The 19,746-nt window shown below is 41.6% G+C and overlaps 1 protein-coding gene and 2 pseudogenes across 6 annotated transcripts in view; 1 reads left to right on the top strand and 2 right to left on the bottom strand.

Moving 5' to 3' along the window:
* Positions 1-19,746, top strand: part of DOCK3 (dedicator of cytokinesis 3) — a 321,851-nt gene that overhangs the window by 36,325 nt on the left and 265,780 nt on the right. For all 6 annotated transcript variants that reach the window (XM_060204601.1, XM_060204600.1, XM_060204599.1 and 3 more), the window contains exon 3: positions 18,470-18,510. In XM_060204601.1, the coding sequence (XP_060060584.1) occupies positions 18,470-18,510 (41 nt within the window). The remainder of the gene's footprint in view (positions 1-18,469; positions 18,511-19,746) is intronic.
* LOC132541764 (SERTA domain-containing protein 3-like) lies at positions 3,422-4,401 on the bottom strand (annotated as a pseudogene).
* Positions 15,325-17,953, bottom strand: LOC107522765 (cytochrome c oxidase subunit NDUFA4-like; annotated as a pseudogene).

The raw sequence follows: 19,746 nt of genomic DNA, 5'->3' as shown, positions 1-19,746 counted from the left end.
AAAGGAAACTTAAAGCAAGCAGAAAGAATGAAATTTAAAAAATTAGAGTGGAAGTAGCACCAAAAACAACTGTTCAAATGATCAAATGAGGCTAAGTGCTGGTTCTATGAAAGGGTGAAAAAAATTGACCAACCCCTTGGTCAGAATCACTAATCAAAAAGGGAGTGGATTCAAATAAATAGGATTGTAAATGAAAGAGGTAATGTCACAACAGACACTGCAGAAATCAAAAGTATCATGCAAGCTTTCTATGAACAACTATATAATACCCAGCTAGAAAACCTGGAAGAGATGGAAAAGTCCCTAGAAGCACATTACTTTCCAAAACCTGAAGCAGGAAGAACTAGAAAACACGAATAGACCAATCACAGCCAAAAAACTGAAACAGTCTTCACAAGCCTTTCCAACAATAAAAGCCTAGCTCCAGACTGTTATACAAATGAATTCTACAGAACCTTTAAGAAAGCATTAGTAGCTGGGAGTCTGGCAGTAGTGCAGCAGGTTAAGCGCACGTGGCGCATAACGCAAGGACCGGCATAAGGACCCTGGTTCGAGCGCTTGGCTCCCCACCTGTAGGGGAGTCACTTCACAGGAGGTGAAGCATGTCTGCAGGTGTCTGTCTTTCTCTCCCCCTCTCTGTCTTCCCCTCCTCTCTCCATTTCTCTCTGTCTTATGCAACAACAACAATATCCACAACAACAACAACAATAAAAAACAAGGGTAACAAAGGGAAAATAAATATTAAAAAAATAAAATAAGTAAATAAAAAAGAAAGCATTAGTAGCCATACTTTTAAAGCTCTTCCAAACTTTTTAAAAAAATATTTTATTTATTTATTCCCTTTTGTTGCCCTTGTTGTAGTTATTATTGTTGTTGTCGTCGTCGTTGGATAGGACAGAGAGAAATGGAGAGAGGAGGGGAAGACAGAGAGGAGGAGAGAAAGACACCTGCAGACCTGCTTCACCGCCTGTGAAGCGACTCCCCTGCAGGTGGGGAGCCGGGGTTCGAACCGGGATCCTTATGCCGGTCCTTGTGCTTTGCGCCACCTGCGCTTAACCCGCTGCGCTACAGCCCGACTCCCAACTTCCAAACTTTTAAGGACTCGGGAATATTCCCTTCCACCTTCTATGAAGCCAACGTCACTCTGAAACCAAAGCAGAGATCCAACAGAAAAAAAGAAACCAAAACTACAGACCAGTGTTTCTACTGAATATAGATAATGCTAAGATATCGAACAAAGTTCTAGCCAACCAGAAACAGCAGTAACATTGAAAAGATTGTACATCGTGACCAAGTGAGATTTTTTTCCCAGGGATGCAAAGATAGTTCATTCTGTATTTTCTTTTAACAACATCATATAGTTTTAACTGTAAAAATTCTTTACTTCCTTCAGAAAATTCACAGGAAACTATTTTATCTGTTTAGGTTCGATTGTAAATGGGATTGAGCCTTTCATGCCTTTCAGTTCCTTTTCCTCTGGCTCCTCATTTGTATACAGAAAGTCACAGATTTATGTGTATTGATTTTATGTCTTGCTACTTTATTGAAGTTATTAATTATTTCTAGTAGGTTTTTTTTTTTACTGTATTCTTGTGGCTCTCTAGGTATATTATCATGTCATCAGCAAGTAGTGATGGTGTCTTCTTTTTAAAATTTTTATTGATTTAATTATGATCAACAAGACCATAGGATAAAAGGAGTATAATTCCACACAGTCCTACCACCAGAGTTCCCATCTCACCCCCTCCATTGGAAGCTTTCCTATTCTTTATCTCTCTGGGAGTATGGATCCAGGATTGTTACGAGGTGCAGAAGGTGGAAAGTCTGGCTTCTGGAATTGCTTCCCCGTTGGATACAGGCGTTGGTATATACCTTTGGTCTCACTCTTGTCTGATTGCAGTGGTGAGGACCTCACAGACTATGTAGAGTAATAATGGTGATAATGGACATCTTTGTCTAGTTTCTAATTTTCAGGGAGAAGCTTTTAGCTTTTTCCCATTAAGAATGATATTAGCTGGAGTTTGTCATAAGTAGCCTTTATTATTTTTTTAAATTGACCTTTCATTCCTAATTTCTGAAGGGTCTTCATCATAAATGAATGTTCTTAAGACTTAGTATTTTTATTAGTGAATTATTTATTAATGGTTTACATGTAAGACTACAGATGTATAAGTTCCACACTGCACCCACCACCAATGTTCTTTCTTTCTTTCTCTCTTTCTTTCTTTCTTTCTCTCTTTCTTTTTTTCTTCCTTCTTTCTTTCTTTCTTTCTTTCTTTCTTTCTTTCTTACTTTCTTCCTTTTTTCTTTCTTTCGCCTCCAGGGTTATTGTTGGGGCTTGGTGCCTGCACCGTGAATCCACTACTCCTGGAGCCTATTTTTTCCCCCTTTTGTTGCCCTGGTTGTTTTTTCATTGTTGTAGTTATTATTATTGTTTTTATTGCTGTCACTGTTGTTGGATAGGACAGAGAAATGGAGAGAGGAGGGGAAGACAGAGAGGGGGAGAGAAAGATAGACACCTGCAGACCTGCTTCACCACCTGTGAAGCGACCCCACTGCAGGTGAGGAGCCGGGGGCTCGAACTGGGATCCTTCTGCTGGTCTTTGCGCTTTGCGCCACGTGTGCTTAACCTACTGTGCTACCGCCTGACTCCCACCACCAATGTTCTGTTTCCTTCACCCCCCAATGGAAAACCTCCATAGTTCTCACAAAGAACTCACTGTTCCAATTTTTTTTTATTAGTGATTTAATGTTGATTTACAAGATTGTAAGATGACAGGGCTATAATTCCATACAGTTCCCACCACCAGAGTTCCATGTCCTATCCCCTCCATTGGAAACTTCCCTATTGTTTAACTCTGGGAGTATGGACCAGAATATCTTTATGAGGTACAGAAGGTGGAAGGTCTGGCTTCTTTTATTTTTCCACTTCCAAAATATTTTTATTAAAAAAAGAAATTATAAATGATCCAAAATAACAAAAAACAACAAAGCACAAGACATCATAAAGCCTGCCTTTCTTTTTTAAACTGCTTGGAGCAGTTTGGTTTCCACCCTGTTGAACGTGGTCCAGCCTGGCTATGAACAGTAGACTACTGGGACTGGGGTTCTGCCAAGGAGGGGGGGTTCAGCCAGGGGGAGGGAGGAGGGCCAGCCCCTCCTACTGCCTGGAGGTAAAAGAGGGAGAGCCTGTGTTTCCATGGCAACAGGCAGCACATCCTGCCCTCCTTTTGACAGGCCTAGCTTTATCTTCCCTGGGGCCCCAATGGTTACAAGGGGGTGCAGGAACTTCACACAAGGTTGTGGTAACACACACACACACGCACACACGCACCCAGCTTGTGGAACCCTGATATAGGAGGAGAGAGGGGCCGGAGTCACTGCTTAGAGAGACCACTCTTCCCGGACTTCCATGAAAGTTTTAGGACCCTAGAATGATTTCCATGATGTGATCTAGTTCATTCCACTCCCAGGACCGTGGGATGCAGAAGAGCTTGTGAGAAGGAGGCTTGGGTGAGGTCTGCATTGGCTCCTTCTTCACAGCCGAGGTCTCAGTGTCCAGAAAGAGGTTGTCCACACCCGAGTCCCCCAAGTACCAAGAGCTCAGGGATTCCAGGGAGACTGACCGGGCTGGGGTAGCACTTTATTCAGGGGTCCTGGAAGAGCCACTGGATTTGGAGTGGGCTCGGTCTCATTCATGGAGCTGTCTAACTCCCTGAGTATAGAGCTGATGGTGGTCGACACAGAGAGGTCCTTCTTGCCCAGGAAGAGCAGTTCGGGGTGTGTGTGTGTGTGGGGAGGGGCAGGGCAGGCACAGGAGCCAGGCAGAGCCCCACCTGGAGCTGCTGGAGGATGTTGTGGATAAGGACGTGCCTCCGGAAGCTGGGTGCTTGGGGGCTCAGGCCCTGCTGGACTTTGTCTAGGGAGATTTGGAGCAGGGCTTGCTGGTAGCTTCACATACTTGCAGGGCTCAGCCCCACTTCTCATTTTCCTCTTCTTCTTCCAAATCTGAGTGTTTCCACTTTAAGCCTTCAACCATGGTGCCTGGAGTGCAAGGAGGGAATCCTGGCTTTGAGTTCTGCCTCAGACACTGCTCAGCTGCGTGGTCACAGGAAGTGATGTAGCATCACCTCTCTGAGCCTCAATTTCCTCTTCTCAGCTGCCAGGCTCACAGTTGCCTCCTGAAATGTCCACAGCAGTGCCACCTTTCCCCGCTAGGTTAGGACTTCACTCGTCTCCTTGAGGTATCTTTGGTTTAGCTTCTGTAATTGCTTCTGTGCTGGACATAGCCTGTTTCTTTTCTTTCCTTTTTTTTTTTTAAATTTTTATTTATTAAAAGGAAACACTGACTAAAACCATAGGATAAGAGAGGTACAACTCCACACAGTTCCCACCGCCAGAACTCCGTATCCCATTCCCTCCCCTGATAGCTTTCATAGTCTTTATCCCTCTGGGAATATGGACCCAGGGTCATTATGGGGTACAGAAGGTGGAAGGTCTGGCTTCTGTAGGGGTAGGGCTCTGGAGAGGTGTGGTTCTGGACTTATTGTTGAGGTTCTCTGCCCAGGGAAATCAGGATGGAATCCTAGTAGTATCTACAATTTGGTGGCTGAAAGGTGGTAATATATAAAGCAGGACAAAGTGTTTAATAAACAGGAACCCAAAGGTAGGAATAGAGCAGATGAAATTAGGGGTCTTTATGTGAGAGGAAGCTAGGAAATCTATTTTAGGTATTTTGCCTGAGCCTGATAGCTAGGTGGACTAAAAATATTGTCTGGGAAATGGTGTCATAGTTGAGAATAGGGCTAGAAAGCCGCATTAGGGCAGAGAGTAGCCCCCAAGCACAAGGGCAGTCTATAAATATCATTAACTGTTTTCCCCCTCTTCTGCCTCCTCCTCCTGATATAGGGCCCATATATCAAAGGACTCACTATTATGAAAATACATAGTTCTCTCCAAGTAGATATTTTAAAATCAGTTTCTTTAAAAATTGTTTTATTATCTTTATTTATTTATTGGATAGAGACAGCCAGAAATTGAGAGGGAAGGGGATGATACAGAGGGAGCGACAGACACCTGCATACACTGCTTCATCACTCACAAAGCTTTCCCTCTGCAGATGAGGACAGGAGGCTTGAACCTGGTCCTTGTGCATTGTAACGTGTGTGCTCCTCCAGGTACATCACTACTGGCCCCTCTCTAAGTACTTTAACAGTTTTAATTTAATTTAATTCTTTTTAAAAATTTTTTTATTTAAGAAAGGATTAATTAACAAAACCATAGGGTAGGAGGGGTACAACTCTGTTGTTTTGTGCGGGCTAGCTTCACGGGCGGGTAACAGACGACCAGGGACTCATGGCTGGGTTGTACGCAGTATCTCTTTATTCATGCAGGACGCAGCACAATCTAAGACGAGCTAAGCTAAACGCAAGGTACTGTAAAACTCACAATGCTGTCTTTATATATACTTGCGAAGTAGGGTGGAAACAGGATGTGACATAGAGAGGGTGGAGAGAAAAGTGACTGGTGAAAATCAGAGTGTGACAAAGAGGGGGCAGATTAGGCGAGAATCCTATCACTGAACCACAAATGCCCTGGAGGGAGGGTGGAACTTGTTAACAGTGGTTATGTAGATAGAATGAAGTGGTTATGTAAATAGAATAGTGTTAAGCAGGGGGGATTTAAACCAAATGAAACAGAAGGGGTCTCATGCATACCAACACAACTCCACACAATTCCCACCACCCAATCTCCATATCCCACCCCCTCCCCTGATAGTTTTCCCACGCTCTATCCCTCTGGGAGCATGGACCCAAGGTCATTGTGGGTTGCAGAAGGTAGAAGGTCTGGCTTCTGTAATTGCTTCCCCGCTGAACATGGGCGTTGACTGGTCGGTCCATACTCCCAGTCTGCCTCTCTCTTTCCCTAGTATGGTGGGTCTCTGGGGAAGCTGAGCTCCAGGACACATTGGTGGGGTCTTCAATCCAGGGAAGCCTGGCCAGCATCCTGATGGCATCTGGAACCTGGTGACTGAAAAGAGAGTTAACATACAAAGCCAAACAAATTGTTGAGCAATCATGGACCCAAAGCTTGGAATAGTGGAGAGGAAGTGTTAGGGGGGTACTCACTGCAATCTCTAGTGTACTTCTGCTTTCAGGCATATATTTTGCAGTAGTTTACGGATACGTGTGAACATATGCTCTCTCTCTCACAGAAACTGGTGTATATCTAGGTTATGGGACTTTGTTAGAAAGTGAACCACCTGAGATGGAATTAGAGTATACTATGAAAGGAAAGGTCTTACGCGAGTAATGAAGCTGAAGGGTTGTCATTCCACACATGAAGTCTCTCGACACAGTCTGAAGTGAAGCATATTGAGGTGGCAATCTTTGCGTTGATTAGGTTGTGATCGGCAGATGCAATATTATTTGATATGGATTGGGAGAGGCATACGGGAAAGTGGACCCTATCCAAGGGTTCCAGGACTGGGGGAAGTAGAAGCTCTATAGTGGAGATGTGAGGTTCCTGCTGTCTTAGGGTTCCAAAAGACAATCGATAGTTAATGTTATCATCACATTATTTGGTAATTGGGTTAACTTTGAAAAGCTCTTTTGTTAGGGTTTGCTGTACAGTGCCCAGTATCTTGTATATAGCTGTGCTATTGGTTGCTTCTGATCTACTTGGTCTAGGCTTTTGAGAGAGTCTGCATATCAATTACATAGCCTATATATTAAAAAGATTCAGTTTGTGTTTTGAAAAACTTCGAGACATACAATTAATTTTCCCCCTCTCGTATTCATTAACTAGTGATTTATATGACTACATTTTACTAGGAGTGTACATAAACACCATTCCCACCACCAAAAGACTGTGACCCATCCCTCCCACCCACTCCCACCCCCCACTGGCCTAGGAAGCTGCATGTCTACCCCTCACCACAGGGTTTTTACTTTGGTGCCCTACTTACAATTTGGTCAGGTCCTGCTTTTAGTTTCCCTTTCAGATCTTCTTACTCAACTTCTGTTGATGAGTGGGATCATCCCATACTCATCTTTATCTTTCTGACTTAGCTCACTTAACATAATTCCTTCTAGCTCTGTCCAAGATGAGTCAGAGAAGGTGGGTTCATTGTTCTTGATAGCTGTATAGTATTCCATTGTGTATATATACCACAGCTTTCTCAGCCACTCATCTGTTGTTGGGCACCTGGGTTGCTTCCAGGTTTTAGCTATTATGAATTGTGCTGCTATGAACATAGGAGTACACACCTCTTTTTGGTTGGGTGTTATGGAGTCCTTGGGGTATAACCCCAGGAGAGGAATTACTGGATCACATGGAAGGTCCATGTCTAGCCTTCTGAGAGTTTTCCCGACTGCTCTCCACAGAGGCTGTACCAGTTTATATTCCCACCAGCAATGTAAAAGGGTTCCTCTGTCCCCACAGCCTCTCCAGCATTTGTTGCTGCTGTCCTTTTTGATGTATGCCATTCTTACAGGAGTGAGGTGGTATCTTAGTGTTGTCTTAATTTGCATTTCTCTGACAATCAGTGACCTAGAGCAGTTCTTCATATGTTTGTTAGCCTTTTGGATCTCTTTGTTCATATCCTATGCCCATTTTTGGATGGGGTCATTTGCTTTTTTGTTGCTAAGTTTGCTGAGTTCTTTATATATTTTGGTGATTAGTTTCTTGTCTGATGTATGGCATGTGAAGATCTTCTCCCATTCTGTGAGGGGTCTCTTTGTTTGTTTTAATAGTTTCTTTGGATTTGGAGAACCTTTTCAATTTGATGTAGTCCCATTGGTTTGTTTCTGCTTTAGTCTTCCTTGCAATTGGGTTTGATTCATCAAAGATGTCCTTGAGGTGTAGGTAATTCTTCTTTTTGATAGCAGGGCTATTACTGGGAGTCAGTGCCTATGCAACTCCACTATTTCTGGTAGCCAACTTCTTTTGATAGGGGATAAGAGACAGATAGATAGAGAAGGATAAAGAGAGAGCTAGAGAGAAGAGACATCTCTAGGATGGTCCCACTTCTTGTGAAGTGTCCTCCCTGCAGGTTGGAGGGGCCAGGGAAGTGAACCCAGGTCCCAGCTCATAGCAGCATGTGCATTCTTCTGGATGACCCTGCACAGCAAATTCATGAGAAAGGGGATTGGGTCATAAAATGGAGAATGGGGTGTTTTTTTTTTTCCTCCAGGGTTATTGCTGGGCTCGGTGCCTGCACCATGAATCCACCGCTCCTGGAGGCCATCCCCCCCCCTTTTGTTGCCCTTGTTGTAGCCTCACCGTGGTCACTATTATTGCCATTGTTGATGTTGTTTGTTGCTGGACAGGACAGAGAGAAATGGAGAGAGGAGGGTAAGACAGAGGGGGAGAGAAAGACAGACACCTACAGACCTGCTTCACTGCCTGTGAAGCGACTCCCCTGCAGGTGGGGAGCCGGGGGCTCGAACTGGGATCCTTACGCCGGTTCCTGCGCTTTGTGCCACATGCGCTTAACCCACTGCGCCACCACCCGACCTCCGGGCTGTTTTTTTAAATAACTGTTGGAAAAATGGGATAACTGCATACAGAAGAATGAAATAGGATCAGTATACTTCACTATGCTGAAAATTCAACTCAAATTGATTAGAGACCTGAGTGTTAGGATAGAAATCATAAAATACACTTAAAAATATAGGCAGAACTCTCAATGATACTGGCTTCAGAGGTTTCTTTTGCGTTCAATGACAAATAAAATAGAGGTAATAATAAATGAAATGGCACCAAACTGAAAAGCTTGTGCACCATCACCAAGAGGGAAGATGTCTCATAGAATAGGAGAAAACATCTGTACACCATATACCAGTGGACTGATAATCAAGATATATAAAGTCTCAGAATTTCATTATGTATATGTACTACAACTTTCTTAGTCACTTATCTGTTGTTGGGCACCTGAGTTGCTTCCAGGTTTTGGCTATTAAAATTGTGCTGATATGAGCATAGGTATACACAGATCTGTTTGGATGGGTGTGTTTTTTTCCTTAGGATATATCCCCAAGAGAGGAATGCCAGGTCTGCTACTCAGCTATTAAAAATGATGAAGTCACCTTCTTCACCTCATCTTGAGTAGAGCTTGAAGGAATCATGTTAAGTGAGTTAAGCCAGAAAGAGAAGGATGAATATGGGATGGTCTCACTTATGGGCAGAACTTAAGGAACAAGAACAGAAAGGGGAAACAAAGTAAAACTTGGACTGGGTGAGTGTATTGCACCAAGGCAGAGGACTCTGGGGAAGGGAGGGGCGAAGGGAGGGCTTTGAGGTCCTGGTACATCATGATGGGAAAGAACTCAGGCTGTAGGTGAGAGTTTTTTGCAGACACCTATGATGTCGAGATGGGAAATTGTGTCAGTAACTGTACTGTAAGCATTATCCTCCCCATCCCCCAGACTCATAAAACCCAGTAACAACGAACATCCGCTTACACCAAAATAGCAGCACCAGAAAACAAACCAAACCAAACCAAACCAAACCAACCAACCAAACAAACAAACAAATAAAAAACAGGGAGAAGATGTATACAGACACTTCACCAAAGCATATATACAGGTGGTCAGTACACACGGAGAGAAAGAAGAGGATGAGGCGGGAGAGAGGAAAGAGCACAGCTGTGCTTCACCACTCATGGAGTTGCGTTAGTGCTTCCCTTGGTGCTCCCATGTAGTGGTGTTTCTCAAACCTAGGGCCTTGCACATGGTAAAGTTTGTGCTTTTCTGGCTGAGCTATCTCTCTTTACCTTGGGGCCTTTATTAGATTACTTTTCAGCAGTGGGACTAAAATATGCAGTAGTCCATATTGTAAATGCGTGTGCTGTCACCCAGACTGTGTTGTTCCATTTATAGAACACATAGAGTAAGTTGAATAATTCTTTCGGGCCCTGGGATTTGTGGAATGGTAAATGAGCATTGGCCTGGACTTAAAGCCATAAACAGTATTGAGCTCTAAGTAGAGTCAGTCAGTCTCTAGAAGCATTGAGGCCAGGCACTAACTTCTTTCTTTCCTAGTTATGAAAGTCCTGGATAACATTGTCTTCTAAGACTATTTCAGGTACATAAAAAATTGTTTAGTTTGCTGCCTTCATCGCCAATTGTCTTAGCTGTATGTGCTGAGAGACTTGTTGCAGTGTAAACGTCAGTACTTGCTGCTTCATCTTGTCATTTTTATGCTACAGAATCTGCTGCTTTCCTTAAATCTTATACCCCAACCTCTGCTAATTTCAGCTTCTCCTGCAGCTTGCTCCCTCCTCTTAGCCTTCTTCTTTTTTTTTTAAATGTTTTATTGTCTTTATTTATTGGATAGAGAAAACCAGAAATCAAGAGGGAAGGGGGAGGTAGAGAGGAAGAGAAATAAACACCTGCAGCACTGCTTCACTACTCATGAAGCTTTCCCTTTGCAGGTGGGGACGGGGGACTTGCCTGCGTCCTTGCACATTGTAACATGTACGCTCAACCAGGTGTGCCACCACCTGGCCCCTCTCTCAGCCCTCTTAGAATCTAAGAGAATCAGGGCCTTGGTCTGGACTAGGCTTTGATTTAGGGGATGCTGTGATTGGTTTGATCTTCTATCCAGACTACTCAAAAGTTTCTCTGTTGTGTCCTTAAATTTCTTAATATACACTTTATTGAAAGTGTCATCTTTTTCTGTTGCTCCTAAATGAAGGTATAAAATAGTACCAGTGGGACCGGGTGGTGGTGCACCTGGTTGAACACACTTGTTACAGTGTGCAAGGACCCAGGTTCGAGCACATTTCCCACCTGCAGGGGGAAAGCTTTGTGAGTGGTGAAGCAGAGCTGCGGGTGTCTCTCTGCCTCCCCCCCCTTGTTTTCTGGCTGTCTCTATCCAATAAATAAATAAAAATAGTAAAAATATTTAAAAATAATACTGATTTGGGGGCCAGGCAGTAGTGCAGTGGGATAAGTGCTCATAGTGTGAAGAGTAAGGGTGGGTGCAAGGATCCTGGTTTGAGCCCCTGGCTCCCCACCTGCAGGGAGTCGCTTTACAAGCAGTGAAGCAGGTCTGCAGGTGTCTATCTTTCTCCCCCCCCCCCGCCCCGCCTTCTCCTCCTCTCTCCATTTCTCTCTGTCGTATCCAACAACAACAGCAATAACAACAAGGGCAACAAAATGGAAAAAAATGGCCTCCAGGAGCAGTAGATTCGTAGTGCACGCGCTGAGCTCCAGCAATAACCCTAGAGGGGAAAAAAAAAAATAGCGCTAACTTATACAAATAAACACACACAAGTATTCTAACAATTTTCAGTGAAAATAATGAAGAGAGAATTTTGAATGTAGACCTTTATGATAATCATCTTCCAACATTTCAGAGCTGAATTCTCAGTGTTTCATTTTTCATTAAGTGGTTGGTACTTTCTTTCTGGTTTTGCCTGTTAGCTGTATAATTGGAAAAAGGATAAAGAAATAGGCGGACTGTACCTGCTATTTATGTATTAAAGGAAAATACTCAAGTTTTTTTTTTTTTTTAGAAGATACTTGGTTACTTATGTGATCTATAAAATGAATCTACATGCAGTTCTACCCTTCACAATTATCCATGATTCACATGAAACTACTTCTAATTATAATGTGGAATGGAAGAGAAACTATGCTTGTTGCTTACCTGTCTGCCAGTTTGGAGTGAGCTTAAACAAATTAGCATTTTCTCTTTTGTCAGTGAAGAATATGTAATGCCTTTGAAATAGAAAACTCAAATATGTTATGCCTTTGAAATGCAACTTTCTTTTTAATTGAGGGAATTAGTGGTTTACAGTGTAGTCACTGACACCTGGGTACAGTTTCATTTGCACCAGGACCCCAGACTTTTCTAACTTCTCTTGCACACCTCCCCCTCCCTTCCAGCGTTCTTTGCTTTGCTGCAATACACCATGACCATCCATGTTTCACTCTGTTTTCCCTCCCTGTCCTTACTTACTAAGTCCCACTTAGAAGTGAGGTCATTCAGTATTTGACCTTTTCTTTTTGGCTTATCTCACTTAACATGTCTTCAGGTTCCATCCATGATGACGTTATGAGTGGATTCTTTTGTGGGAAATAAAAGAATTCTTCATATCTGTAGAGATTTTCTCTTTTGGAGGATGTGGTAGGAAGGAGCCATTTAGTGACTTGGAGATCAGGATCCAACTGGCCTGATAACAGCTATAGGGCTGTGAGGAGTGGTCAGCACAACCCAATGAACTCAGCAGCTCACACTGATGGGAGTCAATTATTTAAATGTCAGGCTTTGGTGAACAGTTTCTAACTCCTGTAAAGCTTTTGGTGATAGTGTTCTGGATGAATTAAGATCTGGATCACTTTTCAGAGTGCTGAACAAATTGGAAAGCTGGTAAGCTGGAATTCCTAGGAAGGGCTGCAACCAATTAATTTGGCCCAGTAATTTTTGCAGAGAAAAAAGAGTAAGAGAAGAAGGCCAAATGTAACTTGTCCTGGCTGTAATGTGATATCCCAGATATTTCTACGGTGAAGTCACCTGAATTGTCTTTGGAGCTATTTGTAGACCATATAATACCACATGCTTTAGGAGGGCTATATGAGAAGATGTCATATATGATAAATTTGAATGAGCCATTAAAATATTGTCAATTTAATGATACAAAGTTACATCTAGGAACTTCTCAAATAGGCCTGAGTACTAAATCAACATAATATTGACAAATACGAGGACTATTTTTCATTCCTTTGAAAACCTCTGGAGAGGCTTGGATGAATGGAGCACAGACACGGAGAGAATGATGAAGTGGAATGGTAAAGAAACAGCTCCACTAAGGAAAGAGAGAGGCAGGCTGGGAGTGTGGAGTTCCCCCATGCTCAGCGAGAAGCAATGACAGAAGCCAGACCTTCCACCTTCTGCATCCCACAGTGACCTTGGGTCCATGCTCCCAGAGGGATGAAGAATAGGAAAGCTATCAGGAGGGGATGGGATACGGAGTTCTGGTGGTGGGAATTGTGTGGAGTTGTACTCCTCTTATCCTATGGTTTTGTCAATGTTTCCTTATTATAAAAAAAAAAGCATTTAAGATCTATAACTAATCTTGAGGAATAAGAGAAGGATTTGGGAGTGCGGGTTGTAAAGCACCCACAGGCAATAGCTGAGCATTGACCAGTCTTAAATCTTGTAACAGCCTCCACCTGCCAGATTTCTTTGGCACACAAAGATGGAGGTATTCATGGGCTCTGTAAAGGTTCAGTATGACCAGCCTCAGATTGCTCCTTTACTGATTCTACAGGACCCCAAACAGAGTCCTGATTTTTTTTTTTTTTTTTTGGCCTCCAGGTTATCACTGGGGCTCGGTGCATAATCCACTACTCTTGGAGGCCATTTTTTTTCCATTTTGTTGCCCTTATTGTTATTGCTATTGTTGTTGGATAGGACAGAGAGAAATGGAGAGAGGAGGGGAAGACAGAAAGGGGGAGAGAAAGACAGACACCTGCAGACCTGCTTTACCACCTGTGAAGCGACTCCCCTGCAGGTGGGGAGCTGGGGGCTCAAACCAGGAGCCTTACACCGATCCTTGCGCTTTGGGCCACATGCGGTTAACCCACCGTGCTACTGCCCGACTCCTTGAATTTTTTTAGTGGTGGGAATTTTGCAGTTGCCTCTAGGATAAATTTGGCTGAGCACATAAGTACATATCACATTGTTCTAGTATATCTCATTCCATAGAGAAACTGCAAGGTCGAAGACATAGGAATATAATGAGATGACCTCTAATTTTACAATCTTGTAACCTAAATTATAAAATATATAAATATAAAATGTAAAGATAATAAAAAGTAAATAAAGACATAGAGGACTGCAGGCATGTGTATTATACATAAAAGTACTGTGTAGGTGCCAGGCAGTGGTGTACCTGGTTGAGTGCATACATTACAGTGCACAAGGACCCAGGTTCAAGCCCCTGATCCCCACCTGCAGGAGGAAAGCTTCACAGTGGTGAAGTAGGTCTGCAGGTGTGTCTCTGTCGCTCTCCCTATCTTCCCCTCCCCTCTCAATTTCTCTCTGTCACTATCTAAAATAAAGAAAAAATTAAAAAAAATTAAAGCACTATGTGTAAATTATATATAAATGTATTGTATATAAAAGCAAAAAAAAGAAAATCTAAGAAATAAAACTATCACTATTTGCACATGATGTGATAATATATATATATTAGAAACTCGAAAAGAAAGAAGTCGGGTGGTGGCGCAGCGGGTTAAGCGCACGTGGCACAAAGCACAAGGACCAGCATAAGGATCCCGGTTCGAGCCCCCGGCTCCCCACCTGCAGGGGAGTCGCTTCACAGGCGGTGAAGCAGGTCTGCAGGTGTCTGTCTTTCTCTCCCCCTCTCTGTCTTCCTCTCCTCTCTCCATTTCTGTCTGTCCTATTCAACAACGATGACAACAAGAATAAGTGCAACAATAAAAAAACAAAAGGGAATAAATAAATATTAAAAAAAGAAACTAAAAAAGATCCAGCAGAAAACTCTTGTAAGTTATTAGGCAATATAGTAAGGTGGTAGGCTACAAAATTAATCTAAAAGTCATTGGTATTTCTTTATGCAAGTAGTAGACAGGAATTCCAGAAATCAGTCCCCTTATAATAACGTCAAAAAGAATTATATACCTAGGAATAAACTTAACAAAAGAAGTAAGTAGTGTACACTGAAAACTGTGAGTCACTACTAAGAGAACTGAGGAAGACAACAAGAAAATGCAAAGATATTCCATGTTTGTGGACTAGAACAATTAATGTCTTATAAATGGCCATCATTCCCAGAGTGCTGTACAGATTCATTACAGTTCCTTTCCAAGTCTTACTGATTTTCTTTAAGATGGTTTTTAAATCATTTTATTGGGAGGCTAGTCGTTTCCAGTACAGTTGTTGACATTTGAGTCTAACATTTCCTCTCTGTTTTGGAGCAGTATACCAAACCCAGACCAAGTTTCACGTGTGTTTTCCCTTTCTGCCCTTGTTTCTTAAGATCTACTTCAGATTGTGATCATTCATTATCTGTCTTCTTTTTGACTTATCTCAATATGATTTCTTAAAGTTCCAGCTAAATGAAGCACGATTTTAAGACCACTGTATATTCAGCTCTGTTTCATAGAATGAACAGTAGTATCTGTATTGCAAAACTTCTGACTGCGGTTACTTTGTTTTATAAGCTTTGTCTCCTCTGCATACATACATATTATTTTTTCACATTTCAGATATTTGTTAATCAGTGTAAACCTAAATAATACACAAACATGATTTTGTGTATTTAAAGGGGAGAGAGTTCCTGGTTAATTGGAAAATTGTGCGGATGGCTTCTGGAAGCCCTTCATTTTAAGCAGCTTTATAGTAAGATGCTTCATCTTGAAATCTGGACCTTATTTCTTCAGTTTGCTGTAGTCCACATTCACTGAGTAGAACTTGTGTTGATCATGGGGACCCAGTTTGTTCCAGGGTTCTGGGTTATTCTTTCTGTCCCAGCTGACATCTGGATTGAACAGTGCCAGTGGGCACCTGACCTACAGTGCTGCTCCAGTACCTCCAGCTCCAATAAAGATGAAGAGGGGATCAAGCTAGGGTGCTTCTTGGCCTGAGAGGTGATTTGACAGAGCACGGCTTTGGCAGAGCTGTCGAGCTTGAGATCAAATCTGCAAGGCCTGGGACTGTGTCATATATTATTATTATCTTTATTTATTTATTGGGTAGAGACAGCCAGAAATCGAGAGGGAAGTGGGTGATAAGGAGAGAGATAGACACCTCTAGCCCTGCTTTACCACTTGTAAAGCTTCCTCCTGCAGCTGGGGACTGGGGCTCGAACCTGGGTCCTTGTGCACTGTAACGTGTACTTAGCCAGGTACACCACCACCCTGGTCCCGTGGGCTCATTTCTAGGTTCTCAGTTCTGTTCCATTGATCCAAATGTCCATTTTTATTCCAGTACCAAGCTGGTTTTGGTAGTTGTCTTTTACTTCTTCTGTCACTTCACATAATCACCTTCAGTTCTACCCATTTTATTTCAAATGATATAATTTTACCTTCTTGATTGCAAAATAATATTCCATTGTTTATACATATGTCACAACTTCTTTATTTAGTCATCTGCCATTAGGCATTTTACGTTTTGTCCATACTTTGTCTTTTGTGAATCACACAGCTATAAGTATATTTCTTCTTTCATGTCTACACCTAGGAGCAGTATCACTGGCTCACAGGGTATTTACCTAAGAACACACATATATAGAAATTTACTGCATCACAGAAGCTCTTTTCGGTGGGGAAAAGAAAGCCACTAACAAATGGCATTGGAAAAAATAGGCGCTCGAAATGGACTAAAGACCAGATATTAGACCTGAGACTATAAAATGCATACAAGAAAACAGAGAAAAATGAAGGCCTTAATAGCAGAGATGTATAGGGTTGTCGGAAAAGTCATGGCACATTTTTGGATAGGAAAACACAAAAAGTTATGTCATGATTTTTCCGACAACGTATTTGGAGACAACTTCATGGTCCTCGGGAACTGGATAATAAGCAAACGGAACTATGTCAGATTGAAAGGCTTGTACACATTGAAGGAAATTGCTCCAAAGATAGAGAGACAACTAGTTAACTAGGAGATGAAATTTGCCCAACTTACAGCTAACAAGGGGCTTAAATTACAAGTTTACAAAGAACTCAACCACATCAAGAACAAACTTAACAATGGTAAAATGAGCAAAAGATCTTTTTATTTATTTATTTATTCCCTTTTGTTGCCCTTGTTGCTTTATTGTTGTAGTTATTATTGTTGTTGTTGTTATTGATGTCATTTTTTTATTTCGTTGTTGTTGGATAAGACAGAGAGAAATGGAGAATAAGAGAGGAAGACAGAGGGGGAGAGAAAGAGAGACACCCGCAGACCTGCTTCACTGATAGTGAAGCGACTCCCCTGCAGGTGGGGAGCCAGCAGCTCCAACTGGGACCCTTATGCTGGTTCTTGCACTTTGCGCCACCTGCGCTTAACCCACTGTGCTACTGCCCAACTCCCTTAAAAGATCTGAATAGACAGTTCTCTAAAGCTATCCAGATGGCCCATTGATAGGAGAAACTGTTCCACATCGCTTATTGTTAGGGAAACACAAATTAACACCATCATGAGATACTGCTTCACATCTGTGAGAATGGCCTACATCAGTAAAGCAAGAAATGATAGTTGCTGGTGAGGATATGGGAGGGAACTTCGATACCCTCTTGTTGGGAATGCAGATTAACACAGCTCTGTGAGCAGCAGTGTGGAGAACACATTTTTGTGTTTTTTGGTTGTGAGGGAAAGTGAGGTTTGAGGTGGCTATTCCAGCAAGACCATAGCTCTGAAATGTGCTCTCTGTTTTGATTGGTGGGTTCAGACCATTCACACGCAGGGTGCCCATTAATATGTGGAGCTTACTGCCATTCTGTCTTTTGTCTCTGTTTGTTTTTTACCTGCTTTTAATTTAGATGACTTTTCCTGGTAGTTCTGTCAATTGCTTTTCTTCTGATTATCTCCAGTTCATATTTTTGCTTTGTGATTACTGTGATGGTTGTATCCGACTTACTATCCACACTCCCCCTTTCTCTCCAATAACCAAAATAGATTTCACAGATACTGAATGCCAGTTTGGTTATGAATTTCGCAAGTTCATTTTTAAAGATATTTATATATGAACGAAACTACTTTATACTTGTTTTTCATTTCCATTTTCATACTAAGTATGCTTAACCTGGTGTGCTACATCCTGGCCCCATTCACTTCCTTTTTCATTTAACACAATAATCTCTGGCTTTGTCTGTTTTTGTTCGAAAAAGACACAGTGTTGTAGTTTTTAATGGCAGGGTAATATTCCATGGAATATGTATTCCACAGCTTACTTGTTGATGGGAATTGAGTTTGATTTCACATTTTGACTCATATGAACTGTGTTCTTATGTACATAGGGTGCATATATATTTTTTGAATTACCTTTATTGTATAATTGAGACTTATTAATGCTGAATAAATACTGTGGGGGGAATCATTGAAGGCAGGTGAAAGCAGGTAGGAGGCCAACAAGTGAGGATGGTGTATCAGAGTAGGACCTGGCAACAAAAGCTGGGCTGCATTTGTCTGCCACCCCAAAGCCAGTATGATCTTGCCATTTCCTGCCCCTTCCATTTTTATCTGGCAATATTTATGGATTTAACTTACAGTCTTTGAGGTCTCTTGCAATATGTTTTAATCAGTTGACAGGACTTGAACCTTTTGAGGAAAATAGGGATTGTTTTACTTAATTCCTTTTGAAATGAAGTACTCACAGTAAGGTCACAATTTGTGTGAATTTATCAGAAAATTATGTAATAACATCTTTTTTTCCTAAAACACCCTCCTATTATATCTCTTACAGAAAATGATAACAAGATTTTAATACCATTTGTATGCTTTGTTTTAGGTTGGTACAGAGGAGTTTCAACAAAAAAGCCAAATGTAAAGGTAATGACAAGTTTATTGTTAACACTTCCTAATGTGGGAAACTGCCTAATTTTTTTGATATAGAAATATTACTTGTTAAACTTTTAAATTTATTTACTTATTCCTGTGTTTATTATCGGACAGAGACAGAGAAATTGAGAGGGGAGGAGGAGGACATAGAGAGGGGGAGACAGAGAGACACCTGCAGCCCTGCTTCACCACTTGTGAAGCTGTCCCCCTACATTTGGGACTAGGGGCTTGAAGCTGGGTCCTTGTGCATTGTAATGGGTGTGCTCAATCAGGTGCACCGTCACCTGGCCCCTACTCGTTAATCTTTCATATCACTCAGACTTGCCCTTCGCTTTATAATACTAATTAGATTGTATCAGTAGTATTATTAAAAAAAAAAAAACACTAGGGTTGAAGAGGGTGGTATGGTGTACCCACATTCCATCCTGACTCCCACTGCACTGGAGAAAACTTCAGTGCTGTAATATCTTTCCCTCTCTCCTTTTGTCTCTCTTTTTCTAGCTGAAAAAAGTCAGCTCAGAGCAGTGGAGCCCTGAGGATGACATAAAATGAGAGAGAGAGAGAAAGAGAGAGAGAGAGAGGAAAAAGGCAGACAGAGGAAGGGAGGAAGAAGAGGGTAGTGAAATCAGTATGGTCACAGCTGTAAAGCTCATTTGAAAAAGCCTTAATCTACTTAATATTTTCCCTTCAACTATTTCATAGAAAATAAAGGAACTTATTCATAGATCTAGTCCAACAGAGCCATGTAATTAGTTAGATGAATTTATTTCTAAGATACAAGCTGGAAGAAAGTTCCTCTTGATGTTCTGTTAGGTATATGCTATTAATAAGATTCTTGTTAAAGTACCAGGTTAGACAAGACCTGTACAGATAGAATTCTAATTTTCTGAATTATATTTTATGTTTATTCTGTTATCAATTCATATTATTTTCATCAAGCAAATTATATGACATGTATTTTAATGGGCAGTCATAATACCTATAGGGAAAAATTTACATTTGCAAAGAATTCCTCCTGCTTATGTTTTCATATAATCAATATTAGAAGCCTTTCTTATACATTCTCTGCAGCTTAATATTTGCTGCATTGTGTTTTTTCTTGTATAGAAAACATCAAAATTATAGTAAGCTTTGTTCAGAGTCTAATCGGTTTTATCATTTGAATCATTCATTTTGTTAGTCTTAAGGTAAGTCAACATTATCTTCAAATTTAATTTGACAGGGCTT

This window comes from Erinaceus europaeus, chromosome 12, assembly GCF_950295315.1.
Source record: "Erinaceus europaeus chromosome 12, mEriEur2.1, whole genome shotgun sequence".
NCBI lineage: Eukaryota > Metazoa > Chordata > Mammalia > Eulipotyphla > Erinaceidae > Erinaceus > Erinaceus europaeus.
The sequence above is the reverse complement of the archived record's forward strand: the minus strand, read 5'-3'. Positions and strand labels throughout refer to the sequence as shown.